A 15,870-nucleotide genomic window follows, 5' to 3' on the forward strand; every position below is an offset into this window, starting at 1 on the left:
TTGTACCCTGGCTGCTTTACGCCCCCGTTTGCGAAGGAGGCCAAGCTTTTGTACGCTAACACATGGGGGACACGCTCCCACAGCTCAAAAGCGGGGCATTATCGGGGGGTGCTTAACGAAAGTCCCTAATACCTTATGCTCTGCGTCGGTTCTCTGCTTTCGGTGTGGAGTGGAGCGCGAATATGCCAATGGCCTGCCTCATGGCCAAGAGATGGGGGTGTCCGACGGGATGGGACGTGGGAATCGAATCGATCCCATGGCCTTGTTTTGTTTTCACGAATTGAGATCCCAAACCGGGACTCCTCTATAATTTGTGAAAGGTAGAAAAAAATGTACTCCCTCCATCCCAAATCACTATTTATTTTAAGTTTTCTAGATAAATTCAAAACGAATGGTAATTTGGGATGGAGGGAGTACAAATTAGATATCCAAATTCAACATTTTAGGACACTGCATTCAACATTTCATGAAAAATGGATTAACATTTAGAAATAATTAATTCAACATTTTTGGGAAACACATGTCAACATTTTTGAAACAAATACTACCTTCAACATTTTTCGCAACCTATTGCAACATTTCTAGAGAATAGATTCAACATTTGTTGAATCCTCGATCAACATTTTAGAGAAAAAAAATCTTGATGGTTCCTCCTTGGACGACGGCGAGGGTGGCAGACGCGGGCGGACGAGGCGAGTGCGGCGTGCGACAGTGGCACTACGGCAGCAGTGGCGGCACTGCACGGCGGGGGCAGCATGGCGCGCGCGGCGCAACGACGGCGGCGGTGCCCGGCAGCAGCGGCACGGGTGCGGCAGAATGCGCGACGACGCACGCGCGGGGGCCGGCAGAGGCAGCAGGGGCGGCGCAGAAGTGGCGGATGCGCACGGTGCACGACTGCACGGGGGCAAGGTGACGGAGCCCAGCAGTGGTGGCCGCGGTGGTAGGCAACGATAGGAGTTAGGGATTTGAGAGATGGGCATCCAACGGACGTAGCTACGTGCACGAATCACCGGAAGCCTAATAACAAACGGGCTTTCGGAAGCTATATAGGAATCCCGGCCCCCACCTGCCTCTTCCTCTGCCGGTCGCTGGCTCTGCAGCCATGACGAATTGCCCATGATGATGACGACGACGACGACACTGCGAGCGAAAAGGCTACTTGGGCTGGACGGGCCATGGAAAGTCATCGAAAGAGAGAACCTCAGCCCACCACCACACGGCCTCTGGCCGACCAAACATTTGGGCCTGACTTCGCATGTCTACTGTTTGTTTACTCGGCTCATGGGCTTTAAGCTCATGGGCCTGAACATAACGTTCGCACGCAACGCGTTATGGTGAAGCAAAATAATGTGCCAATTTTTCCATCAACGTAGTCTGTCAATTGTGGCATTTCTTTCTTCGCTTCGTTTTCTCAATTTGTATCGCTTTTCTTTGCTGTCCCGCTCGTACCTTATCTTCACTGATTCCTGACGGCATATGTAGAACGACCAGAAAGATATTTTTGAAGCGCTGTGATGTTCCTCTGACAGGAACTATTTTTTTGAAGCGGGCCTCTGACAGTAACCATTGGCTTCCATAGTTCACGACGAAGATCTGCCGAGTGACGAGGGCACCACGCCACTCGGTAAGCAGTTGGCTGACAAGAACACAACGAGGCATGCACAGTAAAATAACAGCATCTCTTGGACTCCTAACTTGGGCATCAAACCTCCCAAAACGAAATATCTCTGCTGGTTGGAAATGCTGGTGAAGTGAGTGTTTCTGTAACACTAACCTACAGCTGTTGTTTATTAGAAGCGTGTGCGTGGACGGCGACTGATGCGATCAGTACCTGATGGAAAAAAGAAAGAAAAAGGAGGAAAGGAACTGGAATAAAGAAGTGGTGGTCTGACGAGGATTACGTACGCTGATTAGCGGGCACTGTCATGTCAAATCCATCGCTAGCTACGAGCTCGTGGCAGCAGGTAACCGTAGGCTCCGCTCCGCATCCGCTCGATCACCCAGTTGTTGCTCTCCGAGATGGGTTTGGGGCGTTGGGCGCCCACTTTTACCCGGCTGGAAGCAGTTGAGCCCTCCAGCTTTTCGCCAAAAGGCCACCGATCGGGCACATGAGCTCCAAATCGGCCGCGGACGGGGCAATTGAAATCGACACCGAAAAGGTGACCCGTCGAGAGGAAGGAAGGAGAGAGAGAGAGACGAGACCTAGCTAGCTTGCTGCGATCGGGAGAGAGCTTGTGCGCCGTGGAGGATCGCCATGATGGTGCCTGTGGTCCACGGCTCGTTCGCGCGCGCATATATAAAGATGGTTTGGCCCACTCCGGGGCGAGATCAACACAGCTTTTGGGCGGCGGCCCACCCGCACACCCATCTTCCTCCCCGCTCTCCTTCTTCTTATCTCTCCCTCCCTCAACGCGCACGAAAATCACTTGTGCGCACACATGCGTGCACACGAGCTACAAGCTTTTTGAGTTGGCAAAATGGACTCTAAAGTCTAAACTAAAGCCTCGGCCTCCCAAGATCTCTTGGAAGTTGGCAATGGCCAGCTAGTTAGGTCGACACCTTCACGTTCCGGTACATGCCGTTGCAGGCACGAGCTATGGCGAGCGAGGGTATGGTATGGCAGTGCAAAATAAAGGGCGCCTACGCAACAGTTCGGTTAGCACATATCTATCTGAAAAGAGCTCCGGGGACACATGCACACATGCAGGCGCCCAATCAATTCTTTTTATATCAGCTTGGCAGTTGCTTAAAGGTCCCTTTTTATTAATCTGCATATCAAGCTACCACACCACCACTCCATGCATGCATCCACTTGCCTTTACAAAACTAGACAGCTGCACAGCTTCACACAAGGGCTTATTACTAGTATGGAGCTACTGGCAGCCACCATGGAATTCCCTGCTTCCCAAATAACTTGTCCAAGATTTGATTCATGAACATGGACGAACATAACCCCCTGCTAGTCACCACCTGATCGAGGGGTCATCACAAATGAAAAGAGAGAAAGAAAAGAAACATGATGAGCTGAAAATTAAACCACCCTTTCTTCCTACAGCTGATTGATTGAAGTCACTCGCTCTTATCTTTGTGATTGGCCAACAGGTGACTTAGTGACGGCCAAAGTGGCAAAGTTTATTGGGCAATCATTCGACGAATTCCGGAGCAATGATCATGCAGAGATTTCCCGCATTCCGGTTATGGGGGCGAGCCGCGAGGCGGCGGCAGCGGCGCGCGCCGGTCGACGGCGTCGTGCCTACGGCCCGGGCTTCTTTTTCAGAAGGCGCGAAACTACTGATTATGCGCCCCATTAGGGCAGCAAAGCGAGCTTCCAAATCCAATAGTAAATCGACCAAGTAGATTGCTAGCACTCTCCTTGGAGGGATTAATAAACTGGCCGAGTGCGTGTGGGAATGGTTGGGAGATCGATAATCATGCAGCGGTCGACAGCCCCCAGCAAAAGCAATCTCCATTAGGGCCTCGCAACTTGTATATTCTAGCATGTGTATCCATACTCTAATACTATATCATACTTCCACTATATACTATGGCTAGTAGCCAGTGGGTAGAGATGGTTCAAAACCATGTATATATGGCATCTAACTAATCCATCAATAACGTGTACAGAAAAGCTAATCCATGAGAGCAACTAATAGCAAGCTAAAAGGAGGAGATTAATGTGCATGGTGCTTTGTTGGTTGCTCTTGCTCGTGCCAGTGTGATGTATCCGTACGCGCCACTGTCCACGCGTACCTCGCCGATTCGCTGGAGGAACAGACCAAAATGTCCTCAGAATTCAGATAAGGGTGGTGAGTTGAGTGGTCTTGGGACGTCTGATTGAGAGAAAGACGGAGGCGAAACGCATTGTACGTGCCCATCTTTACGTCAAATCCATACTCCATTGCTCTTCCAAGGAGGAACCCTTTACTTTGCCACTTTTCCTCCCAAGTGAGAACTGAAGAGAGCATCAGCACTAGCTATATCTAGCTATACATCTATGTACACTAGATATCTAAGTTAGCCAGCAGCAACAATCAACCATATATAAACCCGTAATGAAACGAAATCATTGAAGCCAAAGCAAGGCTCCTAACTCATCAACGCATAAAGAAATATAACGCATCGACACGATTGGGGCCAAGCCAAGCAAGAGGATTTGGATGCATGCAGATCGATCATATCAGCTCCATTAAAGCGTCACAGCCAGGCGAGGTTTATCCTTAATCCCCGGCCTAACAGCGTCGCTTAATCCTCAGCTGGTTGCTGCGATGCGACGACGGTTGTTGGGTGATGTGCGTCAATGGCGCCACAGCACGGCACGGCCCGGGGGCCGGGCCGGCCTCTAAAGCTGGAGCTCCGTCCATGTCCATCGATGCTCTGGACTCTCGCCTCTCTGGTAGTGGAGGAGGGCGGATGCATGGGGCCTTGCCGGCAATGATTGGTCTACTCATTGAGTGCTAGCGCCTCTCAGAACTTTCGTATGCTCATCATGGATGGATGGCCAGGACAACATGCACGCACAGGCGCAGCAGCAGCAGCAGCAGCCAGTTGCTCTCTTTCTCCCTCCTGACTGCCGTCTCGCAGCACAAAAAGGAAGAGGGAATTCTAAAATTTTCTAGGTGAATTTTTACAAGTCGGAGCGCACCAATATCAAGGTTAGAGCTGGTGGTAGCAGAGTAGCACACTACTGCTCCACTTTCTAGAAGAAATGAATAGAATTTGGAGCTCCTAGTGTAGGCAATAGAGCTTGGGATGTTGAGCAGAAAGGAAGTGCAGAAGATCCATCTATTGATGCGATTTACACTTCTCTTTTTTTTTCTAGAGATTTACTCACAAATTCGAAAACAGAATCAATATGAAAATTACTAGAGTTGGTACTGTACACTTCATCACCTAATCATGTACTGTAAAGAGAAGGAACATAGCAAAAATCGTATCTTTTTCTTCACAAAGACATGATTCACCTTGTAAAGGAGGTGAGCAGGGGAGATGAGGACGATGATGGTGGTGCTCTAAAGGAGACGGGCCGGGGAAAAGAGGGCAAAAAAATAAAGCCCAAAGGGCAGGCAAAGCAGGAGGAATTAACAAAAGAGAAAGCCAAGAAGAAACTACCACTACTACTCCGGTAGGAATGAAAACCGAAAGAAATGGACGAGAGGAGAAAAGGTGGAGAGGAGGGGGGGGAAATGGAAACAAGACACCTTGCTTGATTACAAGTCATCCTCGGTGATGCTCTCCAGGTGCGGCCGCCACACGGCGACGCGCCCCCGCCGCCGGTCCCTCGCCGTGGACGCCTTCTCCTTCATGATCTCCGACAGGTACCTCTCGTTGGCCAGCAGCCGCTCCTTCTCGCCCTCCGCGCCGCCGGCCGCCGCGGGGCCAGCCGCGGGCGCGCCGCTGCCGCAGGCCGGCGCTCCCTCCCGCGCGGCGGCGTGGTGGTCCTTCCTCCGCCGCCGCTGCCTCCTCGCAGCCGCGGCCGCCGCGGAGGCGGCGTGGGCGGCGGGCGCTTGCGCTTGCGCCGCGCTCTTCTCGGGAGCCGGGGCCTTCTCGGCGGCCGGGGCGGCCATGACCGGCATGAGGAAGTAGATCTTGCCCTTCTGCAGCTCGGCATTGGGCGGCAGGATGACGGGCTTCTGCACGACGATGCCGCCGCCGCCGTCGGCCGGGCACGTGGACGGCGGCTTCCGGAGGACGTGCTTGGGGTACGCCTTCATGATCTCCCCGGCCAGCACGGGCCCCCCGCTGATCTCCTCCACCCGGCCGTTGGAGTGAACGATCCGCACCACGTCCAGCGCCCCGCACGGCAGGATGCACGCGATGCAGCACTTGACGGTCTCCATCGATCTCCCCGACGAACCTCACCGACGACGGTCTCCTCCCTATCCCTCTCACCTTCCACCACCCGCTCCCGGCCAGCAAGCGGCCGTGCTAGCTCATATGGCGGTGGCGAGGAGGTCGATCGAGGACGAACGCGAGCTGGGCGATGCGCGCACGAGCGAGCTCCCGAGGCTCAGCTGGCCTGGGTCCTTTTGGTGCGGGTATGTCCGAGCGGCTCGCTTTTATATAGCGGCACCGCACCTTGCTAGGATACTACTAGCCGAGAGCCGAGCTAGCTGGAGAAGGGGATGCACGCAGACACGGGGTATTTGTACCGGCCACGGACCGGGAGGGAATTGGTTCTTGTTCTCTCTCGTGAGATGAGTTCACAGCACAGTCGCCGCCGCTGCAGCTGCCGATCAATGCAGTTGTAGCACTACTACTACTACTAGTCCACTCTACAGTGGCCGCAGCTGCAGCTCCCCCTCTCTTTTTTCTCTTCTACTATTTCCACTGCTCACTCTCTTTTCTTCTCGTTGGCTTCACTCATTCAAACGTGGTGTGGTCGTGTGGATGGGAAGATGTATAGACAGAAGTGGTGGTGGTCTGGAAGGGACCGACTAGTAGGAACTGTGAATTCAATCCGGCTCCTGTTCACTCTGTTTTGCCTTTCATGCATCTTATCCTTTGGCTCTGAGATAGTAGTGGAGGTGTGGAACCCCCTGCCCTAAATCATTGCCGCCCCTCCCCAACCTTGTACTTGGGTCATCGAGGTCGAGCGAGGTAGGGGACTGGACGTACTGGCTCTCATGGGCGCATCATGTGCACCGGTGGATCGCAGGATCGTCTGTAAAACCTGGACCTGGAGCACGCCTTGCTGTGGAGTGTGGACCTGCAAATAAGTTGGGAAGAAAGAAATTGGAGCGAACAGCAGTAACATATGTGTCCGCGGCGGCATATGATGTGTTGGCTCGGCCTCGGGTGTGGACCGCGGCGGAGGCGCACATCGGCTCGTGCCGTCGCTGTTGCGATGAATGAAGGCCAGTCGATCGTGTCCCTGCTCCGGCGACCTGCGCGTAATGCAATGGTCAGGTGCGCGGCTAATTAGGGGGACAATTAGCATCGCGCGGGAAATGATTGTGCTCTGAACCGAGATTACATTCGCGCGTGCTTGTCTGAGTGTCTCGGATCGTTCTACAGAAATGCAGGGGCCAGCGGATCATGTGTGCAGTGTGCTCAAATCCTTCAACAGGATCAGGTAAGGGACAGCCACCGATCGTTACTGGAATGCTAAATGAACCGCGTACCTATCTAGTATAGAGAAATCGTATACATCGCTTCTTCTAAAAAGGCCGGGGTAAGGCAAAAAAAAAAAAGGCTGTATGTACAAGCATAAAAAGGCCATCGCTAACATCCAGTGCATCCATCCACGTACGAACAATATACTAGTGGTGGCAATCATATGATATTCCGGTACCGTCCAATACGTCCGTGTAGGAGGCACAAAAGGCATGGGGCCGGCCAGACGAGATAGCTATAGGCGCCGGAGGCCGGACACGCACGTCGGAGGCCGCACGCAGCACACGCAACGCCACCGGCGTCCATATACGTGTATATCCCCGCCTGGCCCCGGGAACGTCAGCAGTCAGCACCAGCGCCTGCGCCGGTCGTCGTCGATCTCCCGCTGCTGCTCGTGCGCGTGCGGACAAGTCTCCGGGTTAGCGCAACGCCGATCGGCCCCGGCAGAGCGGAGTGGAATGAGACGGCGAAACCGCTCGGGGATGAAGACGAGCACGGGATGGGAATGGGATCCTCTGCGCGCGCGGGCGCGGGCAGGTCTGCACGGGGCTTCGAATAAAACTACACCAAGGCTCACGTCGTCACGTGCCACGGACGGATACGCGGGGCGACTGCTTGGACCAATCCAAACTCTCTGGAGGGCCCGCGTGGCAGGGTGATTCCCGATCGGCTTGATAATTTGCACATGAGATAAGAGCACGAGATCGTACCCTTTGTTGCCTTTGGTTGGGTTCTTGCACGGCAAGGCTGCTCAAGCTTTAGGCCGAGTTTGACACCTGTTCCGCACCGATTAGGAATGTCTGATCACAATTACTACTGTAAAGCCTGATCCTCGTCCTGCCGTGCGGTAGGTCAGAGGATGTCGAGTCAAACAGATGCTGTGCGCCGCAGTAATCTACTCTTGCTCACGACACGTGGCGCGTAAACAGAGCAGACCTGTGCGCGAGTACCGGTGGCGGTAGTAGTAGTATACTGTAGCGTAGTACGTGTCGACCGCCGGGAGGGGACGGTGTGCAGGGCACGGACCGGCGTTTTGGCGTGGTCGGCAGGCAAGACAAGCCCCCCGCGTCGGGCGAGGTGAGGTGAGGCGAGGCGCGTGGATCCGCTCACCCCCCCGATGGGACTTGGGACTCGCCGCGAACGTGCAGCCGCCCCCGTTTGTGCCGGCGCCTCCCCTCCGCTTGGAACCGGACGAGCAGATCAGCGAGTCCTTCGGCTCCTCGCTAGGCTCAGCTCAGCCCTCAGCAGCCGGCGCGTGACGGACGGATCCGATCAGATCACACGCTCCTGTGCGCGCTGCAGCATGCCTACGAGCGCTCCGCATGTGCTTCACGACAGTGACGTGAGGACTACTCGCCCCGTCCTGTTGTTTTTTCTTTTTTTATCGCCATGAACGCCGGGCGGTCGTGATGTGTCAAACCGTACAGTGCGCAGGCAAAGACTCTTGTCCATTGCTCTCGTGGTTCGCGAAACATCCGGCCAGCGAGATGCAATTTTTCCTCGCGGACTTTTTGTTAGTTGATGTTGCATGCAGCTGGGGGCTTCAATAATTCCCGGAGAATATTTTTTCTCTGTCTCTCTTGCTTTAGGGCCAGGGCGACACTTTTGTGAGATGACGGACACGTCAGGGACGGATAATTCGGCGAGAGCGGAATCACGTTCGCTGCTGGTAAAGCGGGGAAAGAGAAAGGCCGGGGGCTCGATCCGTGTCAGAAACCACGAAGCACACACCACACACGCACACAGGTCATGCGTTGCCGATAGGAGAAAGCAGTTAAAGACGAGCGCGTGGATTATTGTTGAAGCCATGAAGCGTTATCCATCCTTCGTCCATGATCGTTGGTGGATGCGTCGAGTCGCCACAGTGAACATGTTGATGTTCTAGTAGCAGGGGAGCTAAAAAGAGCGAGGAAAGTGATCCTTCTCGACACTCGAAAGTCGACACGATAAGGCCCGAGCTCGGCATCACTGTTGCGCTACTGTCGCGTGCGACAATGCCGTTCGGTGGTAGATCCACTGCTGCTTGCAAAATCCAAATCTCGGCCTAGCTCGAAAGGCGACCTACCTCGCTGAGATCAAACGTGTGCGGGAGACGGGTGATTGAGACGAGATGCAGCGTTGAGATGTCATGAAGATTAACGGTCAATTCTTACGGCTGGTATAACTGATACTGCAAGCAATTTGTAACGGGGGGTCTCGTCTCCAAGTCAATTCTTTCTGGCACCGCCAAGATCTCACCGATGATCATGATCTTGATGAGACAGGTGAAGCTGCGGCGAACTCAACTAAAAGTCTAGAACGCCCGCACACACGGGTAACGGCAGATCGGTCTAAACCGCACGTTGTAAATGTCGAGCGATTAGCCACGCGGCATCACGGATATGCACGGACCCGATCGTTCGTTCGTAGTAGTGCACAGGCACACAGCTCTTGCGTCAGAGCTGAAACGACACAGGGTCCGATCCGAGCCGATAACCTGTGTCTTTTCTGCGCGCGCGATTCGCCTTTCCGCCTGGGAAGATCTGCCGTGGCGAATCGCGACTCTGCCCCGACGCTAGCTTCCACGCTTCCCCATCTGATCGTACAGGATTATCATCTGAAACTAAGACCTTTTTGTTCCGTCCTGATCCAGACAAATTTTCGCAGAAACGGTGAACGCAAAGCTAGCGCTCCTGTTATAGCTTCATTCATTCATTCATTCATGCCCTCCCCACTGATCCCTATGTGTCCTGTTGTATGACCGGTCAGATAGGCCGATTGATTGGTGTGCTGTTGATCTGCCAATAGCCCAAGACTGATGAGGAAGATCTCTGCATGAGCGCTTCGTCGTCGTTGTGGTGCGACAATAATGGTTTCAGATGAGATGATTGCGTGCATCTGGTTTTCTTTTCTCCTCCTCTTTGTTTCGTCTTTTCTTGTACAAGTTGTCTACTGCTTTGTTGCCTCCTTTTGTTCTTTCGAAAGTGGGTTTTCAAACAGTGCACTTACATATTATTAGGGCAGCACCAGCCCTCACCCTTGATGCACTTTGTCATGCACCCAAATGTGCTGTCCATGTCTGATCTATCGAGCTCCTTTAAATTTAGGCCAGCCGCGGATCACCACTGAATCATCCATCCATGTCATCAGCTAAGCTACCGATCGATGCGCACTTTACCCTGAGACAACCATCCATATTAGCCTCTCACCGCACATACAAAATCGTCGATCGGAAAGTACCAGCGCGACAGTTACAGGTGTTAATCCGGACCTCGTGGCACAACAACAGGCCGGAAACGCAAGCAGACGCCCGGGGTCGATCGAGGTATCTTGGCGCGCGTGCGTCAATGCGTGCATGTACGCGTCGAGAAAGCAATACGTACTGTGCTGGGGTCTTGAGGCACAGTGCCGTCTGTCTCTGCCCTTGTTTGGTTTGGGGACCGGGAGAGCTAAGCCTAGGGGTGGCTGAATCAGCCAGTTAGGTGCCTGTGGTCACAGGAGACAGGAGAGTAGCGAGAGGGAGACCCAACTTGTAACGACAGATTGGTTGCATGCATTCATTCGATCGATGCGTGTCTTCAGCTGGCGTTGCATTGGCTGCGTCCGTCGTCCCGGATCGGGTCGACTGGCCTGCAAGTCGGTTCGTCGATGTGAGACCCGCCGCCGGCCTATGTAACGGGGCACCAGAGCTGGAGTGCTGGACTATCACTTTTGGGCCCGTCGAAATATCTGGCGGTGGCGGACATGGAATGGAGACGAAGAAACTCTCTGAAGCTTTGAGCGCGTGGTGGAATGTCTCTCTTGGTCATGATCACCCTGAACTTTTTAGTGGAAACGAACTAAAAACTTGTTGAGGTTGTAAATCTTCTCGTCCTGGATATGTTTCAATTTGCTCCTTTCCCCTAACGTTGACCAATGTTAAAATATTCCTCTCTTTTTTTTACAGGACTGGCTAAATTTGCTGCTTGATGGCAGGCTACGCTCCAAATAGTTGTACAGTGGGGGATCACATCTGATGCCGAAACGCCGGTACTTTCATGTCAGTGTCGCACTGTCGCTGCACACACAACCTGAAGAGAGCAGGTCGTACTCGTAGCAAGTACCAAGATAACGGCGTGCGAATTGCAACACGCCGACGACGAACGTGCCGACCTGACCTGTGATCAAGCGTTAGTCACGTCCGCGGCATGGCAACCCGGCGAACTGCACACGGGTGTCAGCGCAGAAGCCGCGCGCGCGCGGCTACAGCGAACTGACTCGTCCGCGCGTCCCGGCATTCCTGCAGGAATCCGCTTCGAACGTGCGCGCGCCGCGCAGGGCCGGCAGGCATCAGGCTTCGGGCACGCACACACCAGGCGGCAGGCGGCCAATGATTCCTCGCCTGATGTGATCCCGGTTGCGCCGTCGCTGTCACCGGAAAGCTGGAGACCCATGTCCGGTGGCGTCCGTTCCAGGCCTCCAGCCCATCTCGCAAGTATCGCCGGTGACATGATGCACGGCTACACGCAAAAACGGCCCCTCTCCCTCATAGCCCACCAATTATGGGTTCCATTCCGCCGTCCCCATCCCCAGGCCGCCGGCTGCCGTCGCAGCAGAGCACCCTGGCCGCTGCCCAGCCGGTCAGAACCCACATGCATGCCTCGTCACAATCCGATCTTATCCGGCCTGAGCCGTTGTAGCCAGCCGTAGAATTCCTAACCGCCTTTCTAGCGTCCGAGAAAGAGAGCACCATCTCTCCACTTCATCTGCAGATGTAAAGATACGCGGCGAGTGAGTATGCGCGGGGGACCGGCGGCCTCGCCGGGGCCCGGGCCCGACGATCAATCGACCGGTTGATCATACATCAACGTGGCTCGCCATAAGTCAAAGTCAAATGGCTCAACAACGCCGGGACTTTCTTTACGGCCGAGTTAGTGCTCCGGTGTCGCGGTCAATTGCCATTAGTCATTCGGCGAAAGGGATCGCGGGCCGATCCGCTTTTTCACATCAACTCGAGGTCCACTTCGGCACTCACCGAGAGCTAGTAGTGATGGAGCTGCTATTGCATTGCTATGTGGGGCATGCCAATGTGGCCTACGAGGAGTTAGCGCTGGCAGCATCTCCCTTTTTATGGTGAGTTGAAGGGTGGAACTGGAACGGGAGAGGTTTTTTTCTTACTTTCACGCAACGCCCCAGCTCGCTGCTTTTCGCCGAGAGTGATGGCATGGAATGGACCTGGACTGAAAGCCTTAAATAGGTGATGATGATTCCTTCTTTTCATTCACTCATCAACTCACTCTCACTGCCATAGGCTTTTTATCTTTCCGGTATCCAGATTTAGATAGGGCGGTCGGCTTTCTCCTTCGTTCGTCCATCCCGGCGTCGAAAGGCTGCTGCAATTCCACTCGAGATCGGGGGAGATCGTGGTGGGGGCGCGTACGTGCGCGCGCGTGTGCCTCCGGGCGTGGCTACCCGCACGCGTACGAGATAGACCCTCCTCCACCTGCGCGCACGCTGCACGCCGCCTCAGAAAAGGAGGCGTACCCGGTGGGTGTAATTGGGGAATTGGCAGCGCGAGTTCCGGCTTTCCAGTTTCCATGGCGTCGGCCCTACACCGTGACTCATGCCGCATGGAGCCTTTGTTTTCTGGGACGATGATCAGGAACGAGCTATCCATTTCAGTTGATCGTCCCTGCTTTCTAATGGCTGCTGCCTTGTTATGTTTGCAGCTCTGCATTATGGGTAGAAGTGGGGCTTAAATTTTTCTCGAACACTCTGGAGTCTGGAAAGGTGCGTCTGCCGGGTCGGGTTAAAAGCGGTAAAAACAGGGGCAGTGAGTGTCTGCTCCACTCGCGTCGAATAATTTCCTTGGCGGGGGGAACATATTCGTGGCTTTGTAAAGTCTGACTGTGCGCTGCAAGTCTTCACGTCATGAGCTGCTTCCTCAACATCTGATTCTTCTTCAGACGGAGAATGCCATCTCTCCTTTCGACACTTCTCCGTGGGCACTCCATCTCCCGTCTTCCTGCTTCTTCAGGTATCCACACATCGGTGTCGACCTAAAGATAAAGCCATAAAGCAATGCTGCACATCGTATCTGCTCAGGCCTTTTAGGATAGATCTGGCGGGCCTCTCTGTTTTGGATCAGCTTCCATTCCCCAAACAGTGAAGCCTCTTTCGTCGCCGGGAGTTGTCAGGCGCCACAGAGTTCTGGATTTGCCTAGTGCGCATGGATTGGAGAGCACATCAGCATGGCATCCCAGATGTAAAAGGTTACCACCAATCCACCATCAAGGTTGCAGATGCTATGTCTGAATATCATTCGCGTGGTTACCTGGGACATAGCAAGGTCTGGAACTCTGGATATCATTTCAGTTGAGCTGAAGGTCTTCGAGGCCACCTTCGGCGTTTGATCAAATGGGCCCATTTGAACGGCCCAAATATAAGATGTGATCCTTTGGGCCTACCTATTGGAGACCCACGGGCCATCATTAGTTTCCAATCGTTCATTTTCGTACACCGGCACGCGGGCTTCGAATTCCCTCCCCTGGGTTTCACAGGCCATGGCCCAACAGAAAGGTCCAACCGGGACTTAAATTTATAAGCCCATGCATATATGTAGCGCCAATGCGCCATTGATTTAGAGACAATTCCCTACTTGATACTATGAAATGACCCGTTCCTTCCTTTTTTTAATCCTGAAATTTTCTTTCTTCCTTATTTGATACTTGCTCCAACTTTCAACCTTAATATGACACTACGGTCCATTTTGTTAGGTAACTTTTATCCCTAACAGTGAGTTACCCCTAACAGTCCACCTAACGACGATTAAGTGCCCGTTAAAAAGACCTTTTGCCCCTCCTCGTCAGCAAGACGCGCGCACGCAGACTGGGCGCTCGCTGGGCCGCTGGGCGGCAGACTCGCTGGGCGCATGCATGCAGACTGGCTGCCTGGCTGCCATTTTTTTTCATCATTATTACGGCATTTTCTCCCTGGCTTCCTAGCTGCCGTTTTTTTTTCATCATTTTTTACGGCATTTTCTCCCTGGCTACCGTTTATCATCAATTTTTTCAATTTTTGTACAACATTTTTTATAACATTTCTGCAGTATTTTTTTCAACATATACACAAATATTTTTTATAACAAACCTCCAGCATATAGCTCACAGATACACAAGGAAATGTTAAAAATGAACGGATACGTTCAAACTTGAGGATCAGAGAGGTTCAAACGTGCCAGTTCACAAAGGAGATACAAGTTCCAAATTCACAGATACATGAGGATCATAGGCTGAGCCTTCTTTTGATCCTTGTGCTCATTGTAGGGCTAGCAGGATCCACCCTTTTGCTTCTTGTGCCCATTGCAGGGCTGTCAAGTAGTTGCTGGCCTACAACATTACACAAGAGATGGGAAAATTATTGAACTATCTGATCAGGGTACTATATTTTTTTACTCTCTAGCAAGTCATTTTATTGTTTCCATCAGACAACATCTTAAAATAGTACATAGGAGATACAGGCAACTGCGCGGAACTCTGAACAAAAGTCTCAAAATTGAACAAGAAATAGCTGGAAGATTGCATGAGTTATTGCAGTCCATGTCACAAACCATTGATTATGTTCCAGTTAGATAGAAGTTAGATAAGCAATATGCATTCATCTTTTGAGTTAGAAAAGGCACACAGGGTCATAGACTGGACATGAAGATGCAGTTGTCATAACTATTGCGCTTGGTTACATGCAGACTGAGAAGGGGAAAAAAATGGATCAGTCTCAGCAGCAGAAAACTCAAAAGCAAATTATTGCCACTTAAATTAACAACATGAAGCTATATAATAACAAACTAAAAGTTGTAGTAATTAAATCCTTCTATTAACAGCATGTTATAGAATTCTAGATTCAAGCAGTTAACTACTTAAATTAGAAGCATGCCACCAAATAAAGATATAAAGCCACAACCCCAACCGAGAGATCACAGCAATTTTCGTGGCGCGGAGGACTCACCAGCAAAGGTAGGGACCACATGGACGCCGGCGCCGCGGGATCGGACGGCTTCGAACACCTCATCCACCAGCGGCTGCTCCGCTGCCGGCATCTCCTCTCTTTCGGGCCTGATCGCATCGTCCTCTCCCTGCCCGCCGCTCACCCCATCCCCAGCTGCGGCCGCCGACGACGCTGGCCCCGTCTCCGGAGGCGTGCCCGCGAGCTTGTGCGGCGACTGGCGCGCGGCGCGGGTGAGCGACCCGCTGTGCAGCAGGTGCGGGGGCACGTGGAAGGCAGCGTTCCTCTCCTTGGCCTGCCGCTTCGACGGCGTGAACGAGGACCCGAACGACTTGCGCTTGCCGCCGCCGCTGCGGCGGCGGGGGGCCTCGGCCGCGGGCGCGTCACCTTCGCGACCCCGCCTTCGCGACCCGGCCGACGGGGCTCGCGCCCGCCGCCTTCGCGCCCCGCCCGCCTTCCATTGCGCCACCGACGGCTGCCCGCCGCCACAAATCCCCTCGCGCCGCCTTCTAGGGTTTGAGACAGAGGAGAGCAGGCACGGCCGACTTTTTTGTATTTTGGCCCTTTTTGCGAAAAAATCTCACAAATAGGCCCCTGGCGAAACCAATTCCGGAAATGGACCCTCGGCTTGGCGCCAGGCTGGCTGGCGCCAAGGTATAACGTCTTGGCGCCAGCCGTAGCATGAGGGTAGGTGGCTCATCAGTGAGTCCTCCGCGCCACGAAAATCGAGGCATTACTTCGAAAAAAAAACAATTCATTCAGTATGTGAATAACTACTATTGCTGATCGCTTTCCTTT

The 15,870-nt window shown here is 53.3% G+C and overlaps 2 protein-coding genes across 2 annotated transcripts; both read right to left on the minus strand.

The window, feature by feature from the left end:
- Positions 1 to 4,834: 4,834 nt before the first annotated feature.
- Positions 4,835 to 5,923, minus strand: LOC101765838 (the record flags this gene model as incomplete). Its single annotated transcript, XM_004969966.3, is given in 1 exon segment — positions 4,835 to 5,923. A coding segment is annotated over 1 exon segment (630 nt). The 3' UTR covers positions 4,835 to 5,207.
- Positions 5,924 to 14,253: 8,330 nt separating this feature from the next.
- LOC111257358 (SWI/SNF complex subunit SWI3D-like) lies at positions 14,254 to 15,806 on the minus strand. The gene is made up of 3 exons (XM_022826726.1): positions 15,748 to 15,806; positions 15,076 to 15,635; positions 14,254 to 14,459 (listed from the first exon to the last, which is right to left on the minus strand). Exons 1-3 carry the CDS (start codon positions 15,804 to 15,806, stop codon positions 14,356 to 14,358), a joined length of 723 nt encoding a protein of 240 aa, XP_022682461.1. The 3' UTR covers positions 14,254 to 14,355.
- Between the last annotated feature and the right edge of the window lie 64 nt (positions 15,807 to 15,870).

Source organism: Setaria italica, chromosome V (genome assembly GCF_000263155.2).
Source record: "Setaria italica strain Yugu1 chromosome V, Setaria_italica_v2.0, whole genome shotgun sequence".
In the NCBI taxonomy this organism is placed as follows: domain Eukaryota; kingdom Viridiplantae; phylum Streptophyta; class Magnoliopsida; order Poales; family Poaceae; genus Setaria; species Setaria italica.